At 45.1% G+C, this 19,356-nt stretch overlaps 2 protein-coding genes across 4 annotated transcripts in view; one reads left to right on the forward strand and one right to left on the reverse strand.

Moving 5' to 3' along the window:
- The first annotated feature begins 518 nt into the window (after positions 1-518).
- On the forward strand, positions 519-18,864 carry MSH6 (mutS homolog 6). Of its 2 annotated transcripts, XM_042051880.1 has the most exons (11): positions 519-756; positions 2,702-2,904; positions 5,357-5,526; positions 6,707-9,245; positions 10,543-10,808; positions 11,353-11,470; positions 13,643-13,732; positions 14,277-14,431; positions 14,596-14,795; positions 15,152-15,258; positions 18,079-18,864. In XM_042051880.1, exons 1-10 carry the CDS (start codon positions 548-550, stop codon positions 15,231-15,233), a joined length of 4,032 nt encoding a protein of 1,343 aa, XP_041907814.1. In that variant the 5' UTR covers positions 519-547; the 3' UTR covers positions 15,234-15,258; positions 18,079-18,864. The 2 variants fall into 2 exon arrangements, with proteins under 2 accessions (XP_041907814.1, XP_041907813.1); XM_042051879.1 differs by lacking the exon at positions 18,079-18,864 and having other exon boundaries at positions 15,152-15,308.
- FBXO11 (F-box protein 11) overlaps positions 15,275-19,356 on the reverse strand; it is a 68,979-nt gene continuing 64,897 nt past the window's right edge. For both annotated transcript variants that reach the window (XM_042051882.1, XM_042051881.1), the window contains exons 20-23: positions 18,607-18,714; positions 17,210-17,318; positions 16,690-16,788; positions 15,275-16,611 (exon numbers count right to left, since the gene is read on the reverse strand). In XM_042051882.1, the coding sequence (XP_041907816.1) occupies positions 16,482-16,611; positions 16,690-16,788; positions 17,210-17,318; positions 18,607-18,714 (446 nt within the window). In that variant the 3' untranslated portion in view covers positions 15,275-16,481. The remainder of the gene's footprint in view (positions 16,612-16,689; positions 16,789-17,209; positions 17,319-18,606; positions 18,715-19,356) is intronic.

Consider the following 19,356-nt stretch of genomic DNA (forward strand, 5'->3'; position numbering starts at 1 on the left):
AACTGGCGCTGATTCAGCACAGCTGCTGAGTTGTCTTTATTAGTTTCTTCCATATCTTTGGGGTCCTGCCAAATGTCCTTGCGGCCCATAAATTCTGCATTCTTTATGTCCACTATCAGCAGCGCATCCTTCTCCCCAAGTTTTGTTAACCTCCCCCGAGGTCGGAGACCACTGAAACACCTCGAACCCTAAACCTTAACAAGGTAACTCTTCCCACAGGTAATTTGTCCGACACCTGGCCATCACTCAGGGATTGCTTGTTAGCTGCTGTTTCACGGCTTAAATCTCCTTTCCTGCTGATTAGGCTTGAAAGCATGCGAAGATCAAACGCCAAAGAGCGCCCTTTCCTAAGGAAACGTTTAGATTTTCCCCGTTTCGCACCACGGCCAATGGGCACAGACCGGCTGGGCCGGGCGAGCCCCGTCCCGTCCCTCAGCGTTTCCCGCCACAGCTGGGGGGGGGGGGGGGGGGCGGGGCCAGTCGCGCGGGTGGCGCGCGCGTGGCGCTGCTTTGGCGCGCAGGGCGGCCCGCGCTTCCCGCCGCGGCCATGTCTCGGCAGAGCACCCTGCTCCGCTTCTTCTCCAAGGCCGCCCCGCCGCCGGCCGGCACCGAGCCCCGCCGCCGCCGCTCCTCGGGGGAGCGGAACGGCCTCCAGGCCGCCGGCAGCCCCCCGGGCGGGGCGGGCCGAGCGGCGGCGCGGCGCGGCGAGAACGGCGTGAAGGGCGCGGGGGGTGGCGCGGCCGCCAAGGCCCCCAGGTACCGGCGGGGACGGGGGAGGCCTTGGAGTGCGGCCCGCGGGAGGGGAGAGGGAGGGGGAGGCGGGACGGGGCTGCAGCCGCCGGCGGTCGGAGAGGGACCCTCGGGCTGTCCGTGTCGTAGCCCTGTCGCCGCCCCACTTCTCCCCCACGCTCCCCATTCCCTGGATGTGGTGCCCGGCCGGGCCCGCGGGGCCCGCCTGCAGCGGCCTGTGCTCCCGGCGAGCCTGGGCGGGCGGGACAACGGGACACCTGCGGGGACGGGGGCGTGCGGTCTGGTTTTGCTGTTTGGAAATAGTGTTTGACTCGCGCGCTAAATTTGCTTTCCGTGCTGTAGCATAGAATGACACAGTGAGTCAGACTGGAAGGGACCACAGTGGGACATCTGGCCCAACCTCCCTGCTCGAGCAGGGTTATCCCAGAACATGGCACAGGATTGTTTTCAGACAGTTTTGAATACCTCCAGTGAGGGAGACTCCACCTCTCTGGACAGTCAGTTCCAGTGCGCAGTCACACACAGAGTCAAGAAGTTCCTCCTTGTGGTCTGGTGGAACTTCTGTGCATCGGTTTCTGCCCATTGCCTCTTGTCCTAATGCTTGGTACCACCAAGAAAAGCCTGGCTTCATTTTCTTCGTAACCCCCCATTTGGATATTTAGACACATTGATGAAGTCCCCTCTCAGTCATCTCTTCTTGAGGCTGACCAGGCCCAGCTCCCTCAGCCTGTCCTTGTAAGAGAGATGCTCCATTGCCATAACCATCTTTGTTGCCCTCTGCTGGACCCGCTCCGGGAGCTCTATGTCTCTCTTGGGCTGAACATCATGATGGCAAGTGTCCTACGTGTCAGGAAAGTGAGTGTCACTGATTGTTGGGCCACAGCCTGCAGGAGTATCCCAGCCATCCCACACATCTGTCGGAGTGTGGCAGTGGGGTGAAATCTATGGGAAGCAAATAGAAGCTGCATCAGATGCTTTGCAGTGCAGACAGAATTTTCTATTTATTCATTTTTTGTAGCCTGAGGGTTTTTTAAGTCTTACTCTTTTCCTTTAGGTGCCTGGTTGATAATTAGTCTCTCCAGGGAAACTTGTCTTAGTTATATACATTGATAATTCATAATACCTAGTCTGCAATCTTTTAGTTAAGGTCTGGTTGGACCCAGGTACTCTCCCTCTCCCTTAAGTGCGTGAAGAGTTGGGTTACACATGGCTGTAGGTGGCCCAGCTTGAGGAGAGGGCTTGGACAAGAGACCCCTTCTGATCTCAGCCAGTCTTCTGTGACTGTGAACTCAGAAGAGGCCACAAAGATGCTCAGGGGGCTGGAGCCCCTCTCCTGTATAGACAGTATGAGAGAGTTGGGGCTGTTCAGCCTGGAAAAGAGAAAGGCTCCAGGGAGACCTTAGAGCACCTTCCAGTATCTAAAGAGGCCTGCAAGAAACCTGGGCAGCAACTTGTTACAGGGCATGTAGTGACAGGACAAGGGGGAATGGCTTCAAACTGAAGAGAGGAGGTTTAGATTAGATCTTAGGAAGAAATTCTTTACTGGTAGGTTGGTGAGACTCTGGTACAGGTTGCCCAGAGAAGCTGTGAATGCCCCATCCCTGGAAGTGTTCAAGGCCAGGTTGGACGGTGCCTGGTCTAGTGGAGGGTGTCTCTGCCCATGGCAGGGGGTTGGGACTAGATGATCTTTAGGGTCTGTTTGAACTCAAACCATTCTATGATAAAGCTCTAGCTCTGTGGGGATCCAGCAGAACTTGGAGGAGCAAATCAAAAAAGTTTAGGAGACGTGTTGGTGGTGGTATGGAAGAACTGTGTGATCCAGGTTGCACCCCCTGGGAGCCTTCCAAGACCATAAGAGGGCAAAATGCTCAGCAGTGGTGTGCAGTTACATTTACAAAGAGCTGTTCTAAATGTCTGTGTTCCTTAAATGACAGATTTGTTGTCTCTGCAGTGTGTCCTGTGAGTACTCTCCTGGGGACTTGGTGTGGGCCAAGATGGAAGGTTATCCCTGGTGGCCATGTCTCATTTACAACCACCCCATTGAAAGAACAATAGTCAGAGGAAAAGGAAAATCCACTCGTATCCATGTGCAGTTCTTTGATGACAGCCCTACAAGGGGTTGGATCAGTATTAAATACCTGAAGCCATATAAAGGTAAGAGATAGAAACAAAATTTCTTAAAATGGAAATGTGCCACTTGTTTTGGAAATACAGTCTTGGAATATAGGATATGTTACTTGCCATAAAGAGCAGCAAAACCAAGAGCAGAATTGAGCATGTTTTGTGCTTTCTAAGTGACAAGTTTTTGAGGGTTGCAGGTACATTTGTGTTTATACAGTTCTTGAAACAAGACACTAAGCCCTTTTGTTTATTAGATTAGAACAACTAACTAAGCAAACTTAAAGCTTGCTTATGTTTTAAAGGTATTTCCTTTATTTCTCCCATTAGTATACAAAGTACGTAAAAGATAAATCCAGTGTTTCCACTTTTAGCCCTGAAATCCTTAAAATATTAGGAATATGAAACCCAGTTTTTAAGCAGCTGTTTGGGAACTGCAGTTTGTCCAGAATTAAAAGGCTAGGCCCAAGATACTGGGTAAATAAAATTACTTCTGCTGTGGTTCTTGTAAGCAATCCAATGATTTTGTAAATAAAATATATAACTTGAGAATTGAGTGTTGGTGAGGACAGTGCTTGTAGTTACAGAGCAGAGTTGGTGTTTGTTGTATTGAAGAAATGACTTGGCTAACTAGTGAAAATCAAATATAACCAAGAATTAACGTTTTGCATAATAAACCTCACCTTTTTAATAATCATAATCTGTTTTTCCCTTTTAGTCATGATTTTACTGCTGCTGAAAACTGAATCATTGGCTGTAAACTGTCATGTGTAAATCATGTTGCTGTAAACTGTCTTGTTAGTCAATCAATTACTTCATATGTAATACAGTATTTCTGATACCCTGTAGGATTTGCTTGTGTCACTGAAAAAAACCTGAATTTAAACAGTTTCTTCCGTTTTCCAAGTCAGAGTTCCATCTCATGATCATGTAGCTACATTTCAGTGTACTGCACTTCAGCCATAGTTTTAAATTAAAATGGTAATGTTCTTGCCATGAGTGTTAGCATAATTTATTGCAAGTAAATTGGTCCATGGTTTATGTGTGTCTTTCCTGAAAGTGTTTGAAAAGAACCAAAGTATTTTAAGAGCTTACAGGGTCACTTAGAAGCAACTATAGTTAAGGGGAATGAATCTGTTTACCGAAAGAAAATTGCCAAAAAGAGGTTTAAGCACAGATATACATCCACAGAAAAACTGTTGAATGCAGAACAGAGTAAAAATACTTAAAATACCTGGTTTGTTTTAAAATTCAAACAAAAAGCATCTTTGTATACAAAGGAAGAGTGTTAGAGTCTTTGGGTAAGAAAACGGAGAAGTTTCTTGGGTTCTGTTATTTTTTGTAACTGTGTAAACACAGACTGCACAGGGCCTCTGACAGGTGGGCATGAAGAAGTGGGAGATGCACAGCAGCTGATTAAGTGAATACATGCAAGTGTTGCACTTTTAAGTGTGCAGTATATGAGGAGATTTTCTTCCTCCCATTGTTCAGCTGCATTTAATATTAATGCAAAATATCTTCAGACTGCCTCACTGCATTTGGGAAACTAAAAGGGAAATGTGGGTTGTTAATGTGTTGCCTTTTTGCTGTAGAACAGCTACTTGTAACTCCCTGCTTTGCTACTGCAAGCTCCCAGATGATTGTAAGAATTTTGTTTGAGTTGAGAGGTAGTTGTCCTCCTCCGAGTTAGCTGCCTTTTGTCTGCCAGTGGCTTAGAGCTGAAGCTTCAGTTGGTAGTGGTGGATAATGGGATGCACGAGAGTGGGGAAAAAGGACCTGTCCTTCTTAGAAATCAGTCTGCAGATTGGTTGGCTTTGGGTTTGTGTTGTGTGCAGGTGGTGGCAGGAGGAGCTGTGGTGCTCGGGAGCTGTGCAGGAGGATGAGGGAATGGAGCAGTTATTAATAGCAGGCTTTGTTCACTGCCCTGCAGTGTCAGGCTGAGTGGCCAGTGCGATTGGCCATCAGCTAATCTGGCTAATGGGCTGGGGCTGGGTGCCTGGCTGCACTTACAGCAGCAGTTTGGAGGCCAGCAGAGCTTTCATCAAGAGCTCTGTGCCACAGGTGGCTTGTGCCTAGAAAGTGAAGTTAACTCAGTGGTTGAACTTACCTGTCATTGCTGAAACAGCCCTGTGGTCTCAGCCAGGTCTGTGTGCGCTGCCAGTGTGAAGTGTTAAATTCACCACTAACTACAGTGTGAGGGTGTTCAGAGCTCAGCTTAGGAGTGCTCACATGTGCTAATGAGCTACAGAAATAGAAGCCATTCTTCAAGTGTTCCTGTGGGTAGGCTTTTCATTTGTGAATGTGTATACTTTCCCCAGGGGTAGTTTATCAGGCTGAGTGAGTGATAGGTTGCTGTATTTAAGATGTGGTGGGAATGGCTGGTAACAGCACAGAATGTTAGTTATCTGAATACATTTAACAGTGAACTATGAACACTGGCTAAATGCTAGACTGCCTTCAGTTCCTAACAGATCTGTGGTTTTTACAGGTTCATCAGATGGGGAGACAATGAAGGGAGGTATGTTTTACAGCACAAAGCCTGAAATTAAAAGAGCCATGGTGTTGGCAGACGATGCCATGAACAAAGATAAAACCAAGAGGCTTGAACTGGCAGTATGCAATGAACCTTCAGACACAGAGGAGGAGGAAGAAATGGAGGTAAAATGTTTCTTAATTGCTGTCATTTTCAGAAATATTGCTAGAATTTAGAAGCTGTGACTTGGAACTAAAGACGGAATATCCTGAAGTTCTCTGGTACAGTAATCACAGCTTATCTCCTCGTTAACCATGCACACATATGTATCCATATGCCTTTTTTTGTACTGCTTCTGTGTTGTCAGGTCATATTCCGGTCTCTCATCTTTTCTAGTTGGAAAGACAAATCTCTCTGGTGTTCTGTATGGTAAGGACTGACCACAGAATCTACCTTATTTCTCTGACTCTCTTCACTCATCACTCCCTGGTGACCTACTTTTTCACTCAGAAATGCTTTTTTCTGGTGCATCGTTTTATCTTCTCTCTCTGCTATTCATAGTCCAAGTTGCCCTAAGTTTGATCTGAAGTTTTAGTGTGTCATAATGTATAAATTTCTAGCTTTTTGAGTATTTGTCTAAGGCATTAAATTGAATTTTTGGAGCCTGCCCTCATCTTGTAGAGTAGCACTAAAATAACAGTTCTCGCACTGTTAACACCAGTCTGTTGGTGGAGTAACTAAAAAGTGATGTTTTATTGTATTGTATTCGTGTTGGGTTGATTGAACTATTATTTCAGTAGCACCATATGCCTTGGAATAGATCTCTTTGGAGACAAATGGTATGAGGAAACTGTCAGTGGGATGGTGGTTTCCCTTAGCTTCTCATCTACTCAGTGTCCAGTGTGACAGTGCCCTGAGGGACAGGTGCCACTCCAGGCACTGTGTTATGTGCAGTGGCACTTTGTACTCACTACAGTCCCTCCACTGCTGGTTTTCCAGAGCTGTCACTGGAGTTATTAAAGTTTGAGGCTGGAAAGGCAAATAATGGAGTTGCTTTTCTTTCTCCTACACATGCCATATTCTTTTTTGTGCAGTTTTAAGTGTTTTGTTCATCAGCATCACATATGCACAGTAATGAATGAGACTCTAAAGAACACAAGTGACAGTAATTATGCCACTGGCCAGTAGCAGTTAGTTATCCAGAAAAAACCTGAGTTCTGTTAAGGTGAATGAAATTGGCTGGGGCTCTGCTCTCTCTTGCTTGAAGTATCATAGCTACTGCGTTATTGCACATTTTTGCACTTTTTTATGCAGCAGTGTCTTTGTAGCCAGAATTATCTACAGATACAATAATTATTTTTCCAGGAGATGAGTGAAAATGCATCGGGCAACAGTGAAGACTGCAATAGTGAGGAGGATGCGAAAAGCAATAAGCGAGGGATGAGCAGGGAAAGAGCTGTAAAAGCCAAGAGAAGGAGAGTGCTGGATTCTGACAGTGACCACGATGGCTCTGATGTGGAGTTCAAGCCTGATGGGAAAGAAGCAGCAAGCAGTGAGGAAGGCAGCAGTGGGGTGGATGAAAATGAGTCTTCTGACACAGAGGCAGAGAGTGTTGCAGAGAGCCCCGTAAAAGTCCCTTCTAAACGAAAGAGAGGAGAGGTGAAAAAGCCTGCTAAAAGGAGTAGCTTGGGAAATGAATGTTCTGAAACACCCAAAAGAGCCCCAACAGTCTCCTCAGAAGCCAAGTCTAAGCTGACATCGTTTGCAGCACCTGAAAGTTTTGAGTCTCAAGCAAATGCTAGCAGTGGAGGCACTGGTGGCTTCTCAGTGTGGGAGCACGAAAAGCTTGACTGGCTGCAGGAAGGGAAGAGGAAGGATGCGCACAGGAGGCGCCAGGGTGACCCTGATTACGACCCCTGTACTCTGTATGTGCCTGAGGATTATCTCAACAAGTGCACGCCAGGGGTGCGGAGGTGGTGGCAGCTCAAAAGCCAAAACTTTGATGCTGTGATTTGCTACAAGGTTGGAAAGTTCTATGAGTTGTATCACATGGATGCAGTCACTGGCGTGAATGAGCTGGGCCTGATCTTTATGAAGGGCACTTGGGCCCACTCAGGTTTCCCAGAAACTGCATTTGGCCGGTTCTCTGATGTGCTGGTGCAGAAGGGCTACAAGGTGGCGCGCGTGGAGCAGACGGAAACGCCCGAAATGATGGAAGCACGCTGCAAGTCAACGGGCCACTCCACCAGGTTTGACAAGGTGGTGCGCCGGGAAATCTGCAGGATCATCACCAAGGGAACCCAGACCTACAGCGTCATGGACTGCGACCCCTCTGAGAACCACAGCAAGTTCCTGCTGTGCGTGAAGGAGAAGGATGACTCGGCCGGGACGCGCGTGTACGGGGTCTGCTTTGTCGACACCTCCGTGGGCAAGTTCCACGTTGGCCAGTTCTCAGACGACCGTCACTGCTCCAGATTTAGGACTTTGGTAGCTCATTACACTCCTGTGCAGGTGCTGTTTGAGAAGGGGAACCTGTCTGTGGACACACAGAAGATACTGAAGGGGTCGCTTGTTTCTTGCATTCAGGAAGGGCTGACCTCGGGTTCCCAGTTCTGGAATGCATCTAAAACACTAAAAGTCCTTCTTGAGGAAGGATATTTCAAGGAGAAGCAGAATTCTGAAAATGGATGTTCTCTGCCCTCTGTAATCAAATCTCTGACTTCAGAAAGTGACTCCCTGGGATTAACTCCTGGTGAAAACAGTGAATTAGCTTTGTCAGCTCTTGGGGGATGTGTCTTCTATCTCAAAAAATGTCTGATTGATCAGGAGCTGTTATCGCAGGCGAACTTCGAGGAATATGTCCCTGTGGATATCACTACTGCAAAAACCGTGAGTTCAAGTAGTTTGTTTGCCAGAACCAGCCAGCGGATGGTGCTGGATGGAGTCACCCTGATGAACTTGGAAGTCCTGCAGAACGGAACCAATGGAAGTACAGAAGGTACTTTGTTGGAAAGGATTGATTCTTGTTGTACACCATTCGGGAAGCGACTCCTGAAGCAGTGGCTCTGCGCTCCGCTTTGTAATCCTAAATCCATCAACGATCGTTTGGATGCTGTTGAGGACCTCCTGGCAGTGCCAGATAAAATGTCTGAAGTCAGTGAGCACCTGAAGAAACTGCCTGACCTTGAAAGGCTGCTCAGCAAAATTCATAGCATTGGGTCACCACTCAAAAGTCAGAACCATCCTGACAGCAGGGCCATCTTCTATGAAGAACTCAAATACAGCAAAAAGAAAATCGCTGACTTCCTGTCTGCCCTGGAGGGATTTAAAGTAATGAATGAAATTGTCGATGTCATGGAGGAGGTTGCCAGTGACTTCAAATCCAAAGTCCTGAAGCAGCTGGTCACCCGCAAGGCCAAAAATCCTGATGGCCGCTTCCCTGACCTGAGTGCAGAGCTCACAAGGTGGGACACTGCCTTTGATCACAACCAGGCTCGGAAGACAGGAGTGATTACCCCAAAGGCAGGTTTTGACCCCGATTATGATGGAGCACTACAGGATATCAAAGCTGTCGAGGAAGATCTTCAGAAGTACCTGGATAAGCAACGCAAGCTGCTTGGGTTCAAATCTGTGCAGTACTGGGGGACAGGCAAGAACCGGTACCAGATGGAAATCCCAGAAAGTGCTGTATCTCGTAATCTGCCCGAGGAATATGAGCTGAGGTCGAGCAGGAAGGGATACAAGCGCTACTGGACCAAGGAGATTGAGAAGATGCTGGCTGCGATGGTGAACGCCGAGGAGCGCCGCGACGCCGCCCTCAAGGACTGCATGAGGCGCCTCTTCTACAACTTCGACAAGAACAGCAAGGACTGGCAGACAGCTGTGGAGTGCATTGCTGTGCTGGGTAAGAGCTTTGCTTCGTTCTGGCACACAGTAAGACTACCCCTGTGGTGATGAAATCTGATCTGGGTAAGCTTGTTGCCAGCTTTTAACTTGTAGGTTGAAAACTCTTGATTGTGGTCAACAGCTTTGGTAATTAACAGTGATTCCCTGTTTCCTTCCTGTCGCTAAATGGCAGAACAGTTGCTGGGCCTTGATGTTTGCAAACTCTTTCTTCATTCCTGTTGTGTGGTTGTAGGTGTGCAGCTATTTCTCCCAGTTCAGCATAGCCTCATGGGCCTCACTGCTTCCAGAGTCTTGTGTATGGATTAGTGGCTTCTTATTAAATGGAGGTATAAAAATCTAACCTGTTGGTAAGCTTCTTTCCATCTGAGCAGGCTGCTCTCTCAGCAGCCCTTAAGAATAAAAAATTGCTCAGTGTCAAGCCTTGGAGAAAGTAGTCTAGTAGAAGATTTCCTTGCTTAAATTTCTGGGATAGAGCAGACTCTTGTATTCCCTTCTCAGGATTGGCATACTTCTGTCCTGTGGATTTTCTGCTGAGATGAGGCACTCTGGGATGTCTTTGTTCCAGGGAAAAATGAAAGCACTCTCTGAATGCCACTAGAGCAGAAAAGGGAGGACAGGCAGGCAGGGAGTGTTGGCTGGGAATGGATTTGCTGGGAGAGCTGGGAAGCAGTCACATCAGCTACACCACAGCCCAGGGCAAGTGCTGAATTGGTTCCCAGCAGAGAGGAATTCCATGTCCAGGCTCAGCTGTACTGTGTGTACATAAAGCCTCTAAAAGTCATAAAAGTCATTTCATAGGTGATCAGCTTTTAGAACCTCAGGGCTCAGCTAACTGAGGGGATTTGTTTTCTGCTGGACCAACAGAGTTTTAATATTTATATGGTTTTCCTCTGGCCACTTTCAAGCAGAATTACAATTCTTCACAAAGTAATTCCCATCACAAAAGCTGATTTCCTCCGTACTTGTTCTAAATGAAAAAATGGTAAGAAAATAATATTTTATACATGCATTTCCGAAGTGGAATGATGTGGATTTTAAAGACTTTTAAACGAAAAAATCTAGAGGGGAGGATTTTTATCCTGATAGCCGTAGAAATCTGGAAGGAATGAGGAAAGGCAGTGGAAATACCTCAGCTTTTACTTGTTCTGGAGTGCTACTTGGGTGTTTCCCTTACGAGGAAAATGGAATGAAATAGAAAATGTTGTCTACAAAATTAATGTTCAATGAGTAAATGAATTCCAGTGTATGAAGAAATTTGAAAGTGTGACTGACTGGAGTCTCTCCTAATTTTCTAGATGTCTTGATGTCCCTTGCTCACTACAGTCAAGGTGGTGATGGACCCCTGTGCCGACCTGTAATTCTGCTGCCTGTGGAAAATGCTCCTCCCTTCCTGGAACTTAGAAATTCCCGCCATCCGTGCATCACAAAAACTTTCTTTGGGGATGATTTTATTCCCAATGATATCGTAATTGGCATCAAGGATGAAGGCAGCAGCAGTGAGGCCTCCTGTGTGCTGGTAACCGGCCCAAATATGGGTGGCAAATCTACGCTTATGCGACAGGTGATTGTCACGTGTTCCAGGGTACCCCTGGGGTTTGGGTAAGGGAATTATAGGGCCTGGCTGTTATGGGTATCACAGGAGGTCCCAGAAGTGGCTTTCAGGGTGTGCAGCAATTGCACAGGCAGGTAGAAAATGCCCACGTTGAGACAGATTTTCTACTTTAGGGAAGGACAAGTTTTATTTCTCCTAGGAAAAGTGGTTGGGAAGAAGTGATAGAGTACCTTTTATCTTTTTCAAGTCCCAGGACTTGGTATCATCTTGCCAAACATACTTCTGCAGGTTGAATGAGATGAAACTAGACATCAGCAGGGAGGTTGCTCTGTAAACACTGCTTGCTGTGGTAATTTGTGTTTTGAAGGCTTTCAGAGTGGTTCAGTCCTGCCAGAGATGACGCTGCTGCAGCCTGGAGCTGTTAAAGCAGCAGGAAGCTTTATGTACTGCAGTCCTTGTTTTAGGGGAAACACAGCTTCCTGCCCTTGTTGCGTGTGAGGAGCTGAAGCTGCAAGCACTAGTGAAAATGTGTGTGTGCCTGTTTGCTGTGCAGGCTGGTCTCCTGGTGGTCATGGCCCAGCTGGGGTGCTACGTGCCCGCGGAAGCCTGCAGGCTCACGCCCATCGACCGCGTGTTCACGCGGCTCGGCGCCTCCGACAGGATCATGGCCGGTGAGTGTCTGACACAGCTGCACGAAGGGCTGGTGCTGCCAACGTTCTGCTCTTGCTCCCAGTGGCAAGTTGGAAAGGGGACAGTATTTTGCAGGGAGGGGTGGGCACTCTTCTCTCTTGTTGTTCAGAGTGGAGACAGGATTGTAGTTTCTTTGTTTCTGTCTCTGCGTGTCTGTTATTTTTGACAGACACACAAGATCACTTTTTAATGAATTTTAATACTAAAAGCCAAACTCCCAGCCAGATGCAAGGCTGAGGAATATTTTTGTAGAATTGATTATATTCTACTCACATTGATATCTAAGTGTTCTGAAATAGGACAGTGATGTTTGGGCAGCTGTTGCACAGGAGTTGTTTTTGTACCTTTTTGCAAGGACTAGAAGTCCCTTGTTTCAATCAGAATGCCTTATGTTTGAAATCTGATTTCTTCTGATGAGTAAGAGGGGCAGGTGTCCTTCTTGGAAGCAGTAGTTAGAGTATTTTGTTGCTTTAATGGAGGGGAAGACACAAGTGGAGGATGACACGACAATTGGAAAGGGAAAGTCTGCCAGTGGTGGTGGGCAAAGCGCCACTGGCCTAGAAAAATAAAATTATTGTGGTAAGAAGAGTAGTGTTGCTGCTCATTTAAGGAGGGCACAGATTTTCTGTGATCTCTCTGCTGAAAAATGTGGGTCAGTGAATATGAAAGGAGTTAAGCCCACTGAACTCGTTGCACAGAAGGAATTTGGAAGTGAATCATTCAGAGTTCTTAATTAAAAAAAATATTTACACTTCCCCAAATCAAGGCTTTTCTTTGCAGCTAGAGAATGTTATTAAGGCTTTCTCTGCCCAGCTCGTCTCCATTTTGTTTAATTTCAGTACAAGAAGTAGTCAAAAGTGTGGAAGAATACTTAAGTGCTTATGGTAGAGATGAGAACTGCCCTTCCTTCATGAGAGATGGTCTAGCAAAATGTAGCATTTTCAGGGGTTTTTTTTCAATTAGCTGAGAACTATACTTCTGATTTAACATTTCAGATTGTGAGGGTGAACACGTCACAGAATGAGCTTTGAAATCTGTCCTTGATGCATTTGTTTGCACACTGTGTAGATAGGAAAGCACAGCAAGAGTTGTTCCATGGCAGTCACTTTGTAATGGATGTCAGCAGGACTTTTATGAAGTTAATTTTTTTAGTAAAGCAATTTTTAAATTGCCTGTACAATTTTAGGGCTTTATTTTCTAAAGATAATAAATGGTTATTCTTAAATATTGTTTAAAACATATTAAATCTCGGACATTTCTTTAAATAAACGCAGAAAATTAGGATTGGTGGACATTGCTTAATAATTCATGTTGGAAAACTTAGGTTAGAGCAAAGCCGTGCTCGTGCAGCATGAGTACAGGAAATAAATGCTTTCCTTTAATGGAATAAATGGCAGTAATTGCTGCTACTTGTGATTATTTGTAATGAACCCCACAAAGAACTAGTAAATCCTGACTTTGTAAGTGTGGCTTTATCATGTGTAAGGGGTGTGAATAATTGTATACTTCTGCTTGTAATCTGCTAATTTCAGGTGTAAATTTCGGGCCTTGTATTATCTGGTTTCCTGGAACGCCCATGAGATGCTCAAGCCTTAGCAGCAGAATATTGCTTTTGTCATACTTGGTTCAAGGGGAGTGCATACAAATCAAGCCTTTATTATCCAAATAGTTCCCTCATGACATCACAACCAAACCAGTAATTCCAGTCTCTCAGTCTTTGACTTTCTGCTTGTTTTTTTTACTGGAAAGCCACACACACCTGAGGCCTACCCTGTGCATTTAGAGCAAGAACCACTACAAAAGGGAAAAAAATTCTCCCCATCTTGTATCCTTTGTGCCCCTCTTTTTGTCCAGTTGGTACTTTTGATTGGTGCTATTAAAAGTAAACAGGTGTGTTGCCCTTAAAACTTAAATTAATTGTGCTTGTGCCTGTACCTGTACTCTAAAGGAACCAAAACTTGTTTTTTCTGGCAAATGGGAACCTGCCATTTTCACACTGGAAAAAAAGTGTGATGTTTTTGTTCATCTTCAGTTTGCTATTGAGTTTCACTTTAGCTTAACCCAAGATAGTAGTGCAGATTAAATGAGGTTTTAGTTGTGGTTCTCTGACTACTTAATGGCCTTTTTTTTTTTTTTTATCATTTCCTTTAAAGGTGAAAGTACCTTCTTTGTTGAACTGAGTGAGACTTCCAGCATTCTCCAGCATGCAACAGAGCATTCCCTTGTTCTCGTGGATGAACTGGGTAATTAGACTACTTTGTAATAGATGGAAACTAAATCTGAGAGATTAAAGACTGGCTGCAAGGTTTTTAGGCTGTCTGAATGGCAGCCAAGTACACAGGGCCAGTTTCATCTCAATGCTGCTGGTGTTTAACTGGTCAGTGTCTCAGCCTCTCTAACAAACACATCTTGGGTGCCCTGGGAACCCATCACCACCTCCCACCCTCAGTCATCATTACCCTATTTCCAGCTGTGGTTTCCTGCTTTTCCTTTGCATAATTACTTGCAGCAAACCTCAGGAGAGCATGAACATCTTGTTTCTGCAGTGCAGAGGAGGGTGATTGTTATGGGGCCAATACTCTCTCACTTCCCAGAGATGGCTCTCACCCCTCACTGCTGTTTGTTTGCCTTCCATACAGTGGGGAGGGGAAAAAACAAACACTGCAACTGCACTGCTGCACATGGCTTCAGGGTGCCTGTCTCTCCAGCAGCATGTGAACTGTGGATTGACTTTACTGTGCCACTCGTGTTCCCAAGTGTGCCAACGCTGTCCCGTTGTGTCCCCAGGCAGAGGCACAGCCACGTTTGATGGAACAGCCATAGCGAGCGCGGTGGTGAAGGAGCTGGCGGAGAGCATCCGGTGCCGGACGCTGTTCTCCACTCACTACCACTCCCTGGTGGAGGACTATTCCCACAGCGGGGCTGTGCGCCTGGGCCACATGGTGCGTGTGTGACGATGGGATTTCCCTTGTGGGATTTGCCCTGCTTTTCTGTGCTCTCCTGCCCCGAGTCACGGGTGTTTTGAGAACAGGACATGACGTCTTGTGCATTTCTTAGGCTGCAGGTCAGTATTGCAAACTCTTGACTTGTGACTTGCTCTTCCCAGGCATGCATGGTTGAAAATGAGAGTGAAGATCCAAGTCAGGAAACAATTACGTTCCTGTACAAGTTCATTGAAGGAGCCTGCCCAAAGAGCTACGGCTTCAATGCAGCAAGACTTGCAGATATTCCAGAGGATGTCATTCAGAAGGGGCACAGAAAAGCCAAAGAATTTGAAAAAACAACCCTCTCACTTAGAGTATTTAGGTAAGGCCCTGGGTTTCTGTACCTAAGTTGCAAATGGTTTACAGGCATCCATTTTAACATTTGGGCAGTGGCTTTTGCTCAGTCACAGCAAGAGGGGGCAGTTACAATTACTTTTGTGAACATCAGATGTTCGGAGGGAGGGAGGTACTATGGGAGGGCAGATACGATGAGCAGTATTTTAAGCCTTGGGCCACTGTGCCCATCTGAATTTGCACACAGAGGTGCTATACAGGGACACTGCTGGCAGCCTTTACACCAGGCCCAGCACCCATATCTCCGAAAGCTGTTGCAGGAATGGGAATCTTAAGCTCTACCCCTCAGTGCCCCATGTCAGTAAAGGTGGTTATTTCCCTCAGGTACCTGTGCCAGGTGGTGGATGGAGCAACCAGTGATGCAAACGCGGTTCGGAAACTCACAGCGATGATCAACCGGCTTTAGGAACTCGCATGGGTTTCTCAAGAAGGTGGGAGCAGACAACATTATGATCTAATAAACTTTATTTTTTAAAAATGACCATTTTTCCATTGTCTTTCCTAGGAAATTAAACCCTTTAATTCATACCTACCCTCTACATAATGGTTATTGAGTACTCCACAATATATTAAGTCTAGATGTTATGGTACATGCATACACTTTCAGGCTGTTGATTACCCACTGTCACCAATACACATAAATGGAAAAAAGCTATGAAACTGTATAGGGCTGTATATATACTTGTCTCAGCTTCATTAGAGCAGGAAATTGCTGTGATTTCCAGCAGGTTATGTAAGTAATGTCCAGACTGTTCAAAAAAAACTATGAACAGAGTAAAGTACAAGACTGTTTTGAGGAGACTTTCTACTGCGTACTTTAAAACATAGTAAAATTTCTTTCACAAAACTTAGTTACATGGGTACTTTGTTTTATAGTGCATTATAGTCTAGGAAGTCTCATTAAAACACTCGCTTTCCTTTCTTTTGTTAGGGTGGTTTGAGTACAGACTATTGCTGGGGCAAGGGAGGAGATTATTCTAACTTCAGAGGACACCAGAAAAATTGCTGGATATAATTTAAGATTAGTGTTTTCTCTTTCATAGAAAGAACGTACATACTGGGACATGAGTACAGTTACAGCAAGTCTAGGTGTGCTAACAAAACAGGACACATTCAAGTACAATAAGATTTTTTGCTTGAAATTAGAAACAAACTACATGAGATTAAAGCATTAAAATCATATTTCTCAATCTGAATAAATGTTAAAAAATCAAAAGAAATGCAGAAGTGCTAGCTCACATTTTTACCATGTTACAAAAGCAATTGGTACCCATGTCCATAAAGGCAGCAACAAAGAATGCTGCTTGTCTACAGAATAGTACTACTGCAAATTGGACTGCGTTTCAATGCTACTTGTAAAAACACCAGCTCTCAGAAGTTGGTATCTGTACAAAATTGCAGCTTATTTTTCTTCACTTCTGTCCCTTCAAAGTCTTTGTTTACACAGTAATGCTAAAACGCCCAGTTCTGTTATCCTGAGTCAACATATTGCCACTTTCTTTTTTGGTAGGTTGAGCTCCATAGTGTCAACACCTCACACATCCGCTTTAATACAGTCTCTTTCTGCAGAAATGGGCAAGTGTAACTTCCTCCAAAAGAAAAGTTTTAATAGTTATGATATTAGAATGGCAGGACTTTCTCTCTGAAAAGGAATTCAGTTGTGCTGCAATGTATTAGATTCTATAGGTGGAGCAGAGTCATATAGTGTATCTGTATCATGTGTAGGCTCTCCGGCGAGCGTACAGGGATTGGACAGTGTTCCAGCACCACAGTCACAGAAAAACCTACAACACAGAGAGACAGCTCTTAGTGGCCATTCCCCCCTGCTCCTGGAGCAGCCCCACGCCCTGCTGGAAACGTACCTATCATGTCTAATGAATTCTACGTCGTGTCCTTGATGGCACTTCTTGATGCAGTTCACACAGATGGCGTTACGGTCTGTGGTGTTGCAGGTGTGACATCTGGAGGGAAAAACAGCACATTAGGCAGTACCAAAACCTGAGCAGCTCTCAAGGGAAGTGCTCCGGGAGGGTGGAGGAGCAGAATTCTATGCATTAAAGGGAAGAGGGTACACAGGACTGTAAAGTTTGAGAATTTTACATGAACTTGGATTTCACAGCACACTTTTTTGTTACTTGTGTAGCAAATACAGTTGTGCTGTGCAACCCCTTGGGCTCAGGTTTACAGAAACAATCTGTTTTCCTCAGCCCCACAGTTAATTCCAGACAATGGGAACTTGTTTAGTCCTCTTCTGTTGCAGCTGAGAGAGAGCACACATTTGTGTATTCACTGACACCCAGCAACTGTTGTAGGGGCCTTGCTGGAAGAGAAATTGGGTTTATTGGAAAGCCTTACTCTAGGCGACGGGAAAGAACCTGTTACCTGTAGAAGTCATGCATCGGGTAGCTGGTATAGCTTGAGATCTTATATAAACACTGGCCTCTACTGACAGCTTTCTCTATGGCATCTTGATTGTTCATTATTTTGTTATCTGTTGGGGGGAAAAAAAATCCAGAACTAATCACAGCTGGATCAATGACCTTTTTTCTTTTTGCTTGAGGCATTGAAGCAAAGGGCCCATTAGGAACAGTTAGTCCTCTACCTACATTTCAGTTCTGGCATTTAAGCATATAAAATCCTCAATGCCCACATGCCCAGAGTGCCATGCACTCCTGAAGCAAGCAACACTTGTTCCTCTTTGCACATGTCGCATAAAATACCTGATAGCCTCTATTTGAATACTCTTTATGAACTGAGCTGTTAATAAATGCTTAGAGACACACAAGCCTTCCTCGAGGGCAGGCTTAGGTTTTCTGCTGAGGAGCTTGAAACCCAATGTTTGAAAGCCTCTCATTTAGTGTAAGGCCTTTTACACATCCCTTAGAAAGAGGAAAAGGATGGCTCTTTCCTCAGGAAAGTTTAGGAATAAGGTACTTTCCAACACAGTGGAAGTGGAAATTAGGTCTGACCAGCTCCAGTACTTCAAAGATGTGTCCAAGGTACAGTGAATTTGATAATCTGCTCTGTTACTCAACTACCTGATCTTCCATCTAGTACCAAAGTGCACCTCAAAAAGTTTTGCCCGCTCCCAGCAGTATCACAGCACTGCCTGATGCCATCAGGAAGCCCAGGAGCTGGGAAGCAGAGAGCCAGAGCTTGTGTTTTAAGGGGTGCAAAGCATCCACAGGAAAAGGTTTAACAGACACAGGCAAGTATGTAAAAATCCTGCAAACGGAATCTTTTTCTTCCAGAACAACTTCCTGGAGCTGTCTGGCATTCAAACCATCATTCCCATCTCGTCCAAGAGGCTCCTGTCTCATGCACACTTCCCCACCATACAAGAGAATTTTATGTATGTAAACTGTTCATATTTTCTGAAAAAAGTGTTTTGGGATTGTGAGTATTCATGCTTTTAGATCCTAAAAGCCAAGTGAGGCATGTTTCTTTACTGGGCACTTGTTTTTGGACATGCAAGAAAAAGACCTTCCATTGTACTAACTCAGAAGTCTGAGATGAGCCAAAGATCAGGAACCAGTTCAGAAGTGATTTTGAGAGAAGAGCTTATCAGAGTTTTAATATGACAGCAAAGCCTTAAGCTACCTTTGAAAGTGTCTGTCTAAAAACCTTAACACAGCTTAATGTGGCTCATTACCTTCACCTGAACCTTAGTCACAACTCAGCCTAAGGTGGTACCAACTGTGAGCCCCAAAGGGTACGATAAACCCAAGACCCAGCACCAAACAAATGACCAAACACAAGCCAGGAGGACTTGGGCTCACCTTTCATCGTGACATTGACACCAGATGCTAGAAATAAACCTCCAAAGCGGTTGTTGAAAATCTGATTGCCTTCTAATGTTGCAGTCGCATGATTTGTTATTTCAATACCTTTAGTGGGTCAGGGGAACAAAGGAGAGAAAAAAGAGTGGCAAAGTTAAATCCCTGGTGGTTGTGCATTGGTACCTCTCTCGTGATCTACAGCTTGGTTGGTTGGTTGGTGTTTTTTTCAAGCCATCATAAACTCAAGGGGAAGAAAGGCAAATGACACAGCTACAAAACTGCACTGTAATTTGTTACCAAACTAAGGTTAAAGTGCTGCTGTTGAATCCTTTCAAAGAGCTACAGCTGGCATGCATGGTTTCTGGGAGGAACAACACACTACTAGTTTAACTGATAATATAATGGTACTATGATCATGTACATTTTCAAAGGGGATATGATTTTTGGGTTCTTAGAGCTGTCATCTTCATGTACATTTTAAAGTTCTTGTGCACATACCTTACCCTTTTTAAAATATCTTTTTTAAAAAGTTCTCAAGATGGGCACCTAAAATTCATTTCTTTAATTCTTAGCTTTTATCAGTAACCCGTGTCTTCCAAGTCATTTGTCCAGGACTGCTCTTGACAGCAACCTATCCTTCCCCCCCACCACACTGAAACAACACCTTTAGAGGTTCTTCTCAGAAAACTTGCTTCTTCTGAAAGAAAGATGGGAGAAAACTCAAGAATGCAATTTTAGTTGAAATGGAAT

The sequence above is a fragment of the Corvus kubaryi genome, unplaced genomic scaffold (genome assembly GCF_017639235.1).
Source record: "Corvus kubaryi isolate FWS band 111438036 unplaced genomic scaffold, C.kubaryi_AGA036_p1.0 76, whole genome shotgun sequence".
Taxonomy (NCBI): Eukaryota; Metazoa; Chordata; class Aves; order Passeriformes; family Corvidae; genus Corvus; species Corvus kubaryi.

What these genes read in the sequence shown, in the direction of transcription:
- MSH6 (XM_042051880.1), top strand. Translation starts at nt 548, where the DNA reads ATGTCTCGGCAGAGCACCCTGCTCCGCTTCTTCTCCAAGGCCGCCCCG. An exon ending in CTCCGACAGGATCATGGCCG is followed by an intron (nt 11,471 to 13,642) that starts GTGAGTGTCTGA and finishes TTTCCTTTAAAG; the next exon opens with GTGAAAGTACCTTCTTTGTT. An exon ending in CTGTGCGCCTGGGCCACATG is followed by an intron (nt 14,432 to 14,595) that starts GTGCGTGTGTGA and finishes TGCTCTTCCCAG; the next exon opens with GCATGCATGGTTGAAAATGA.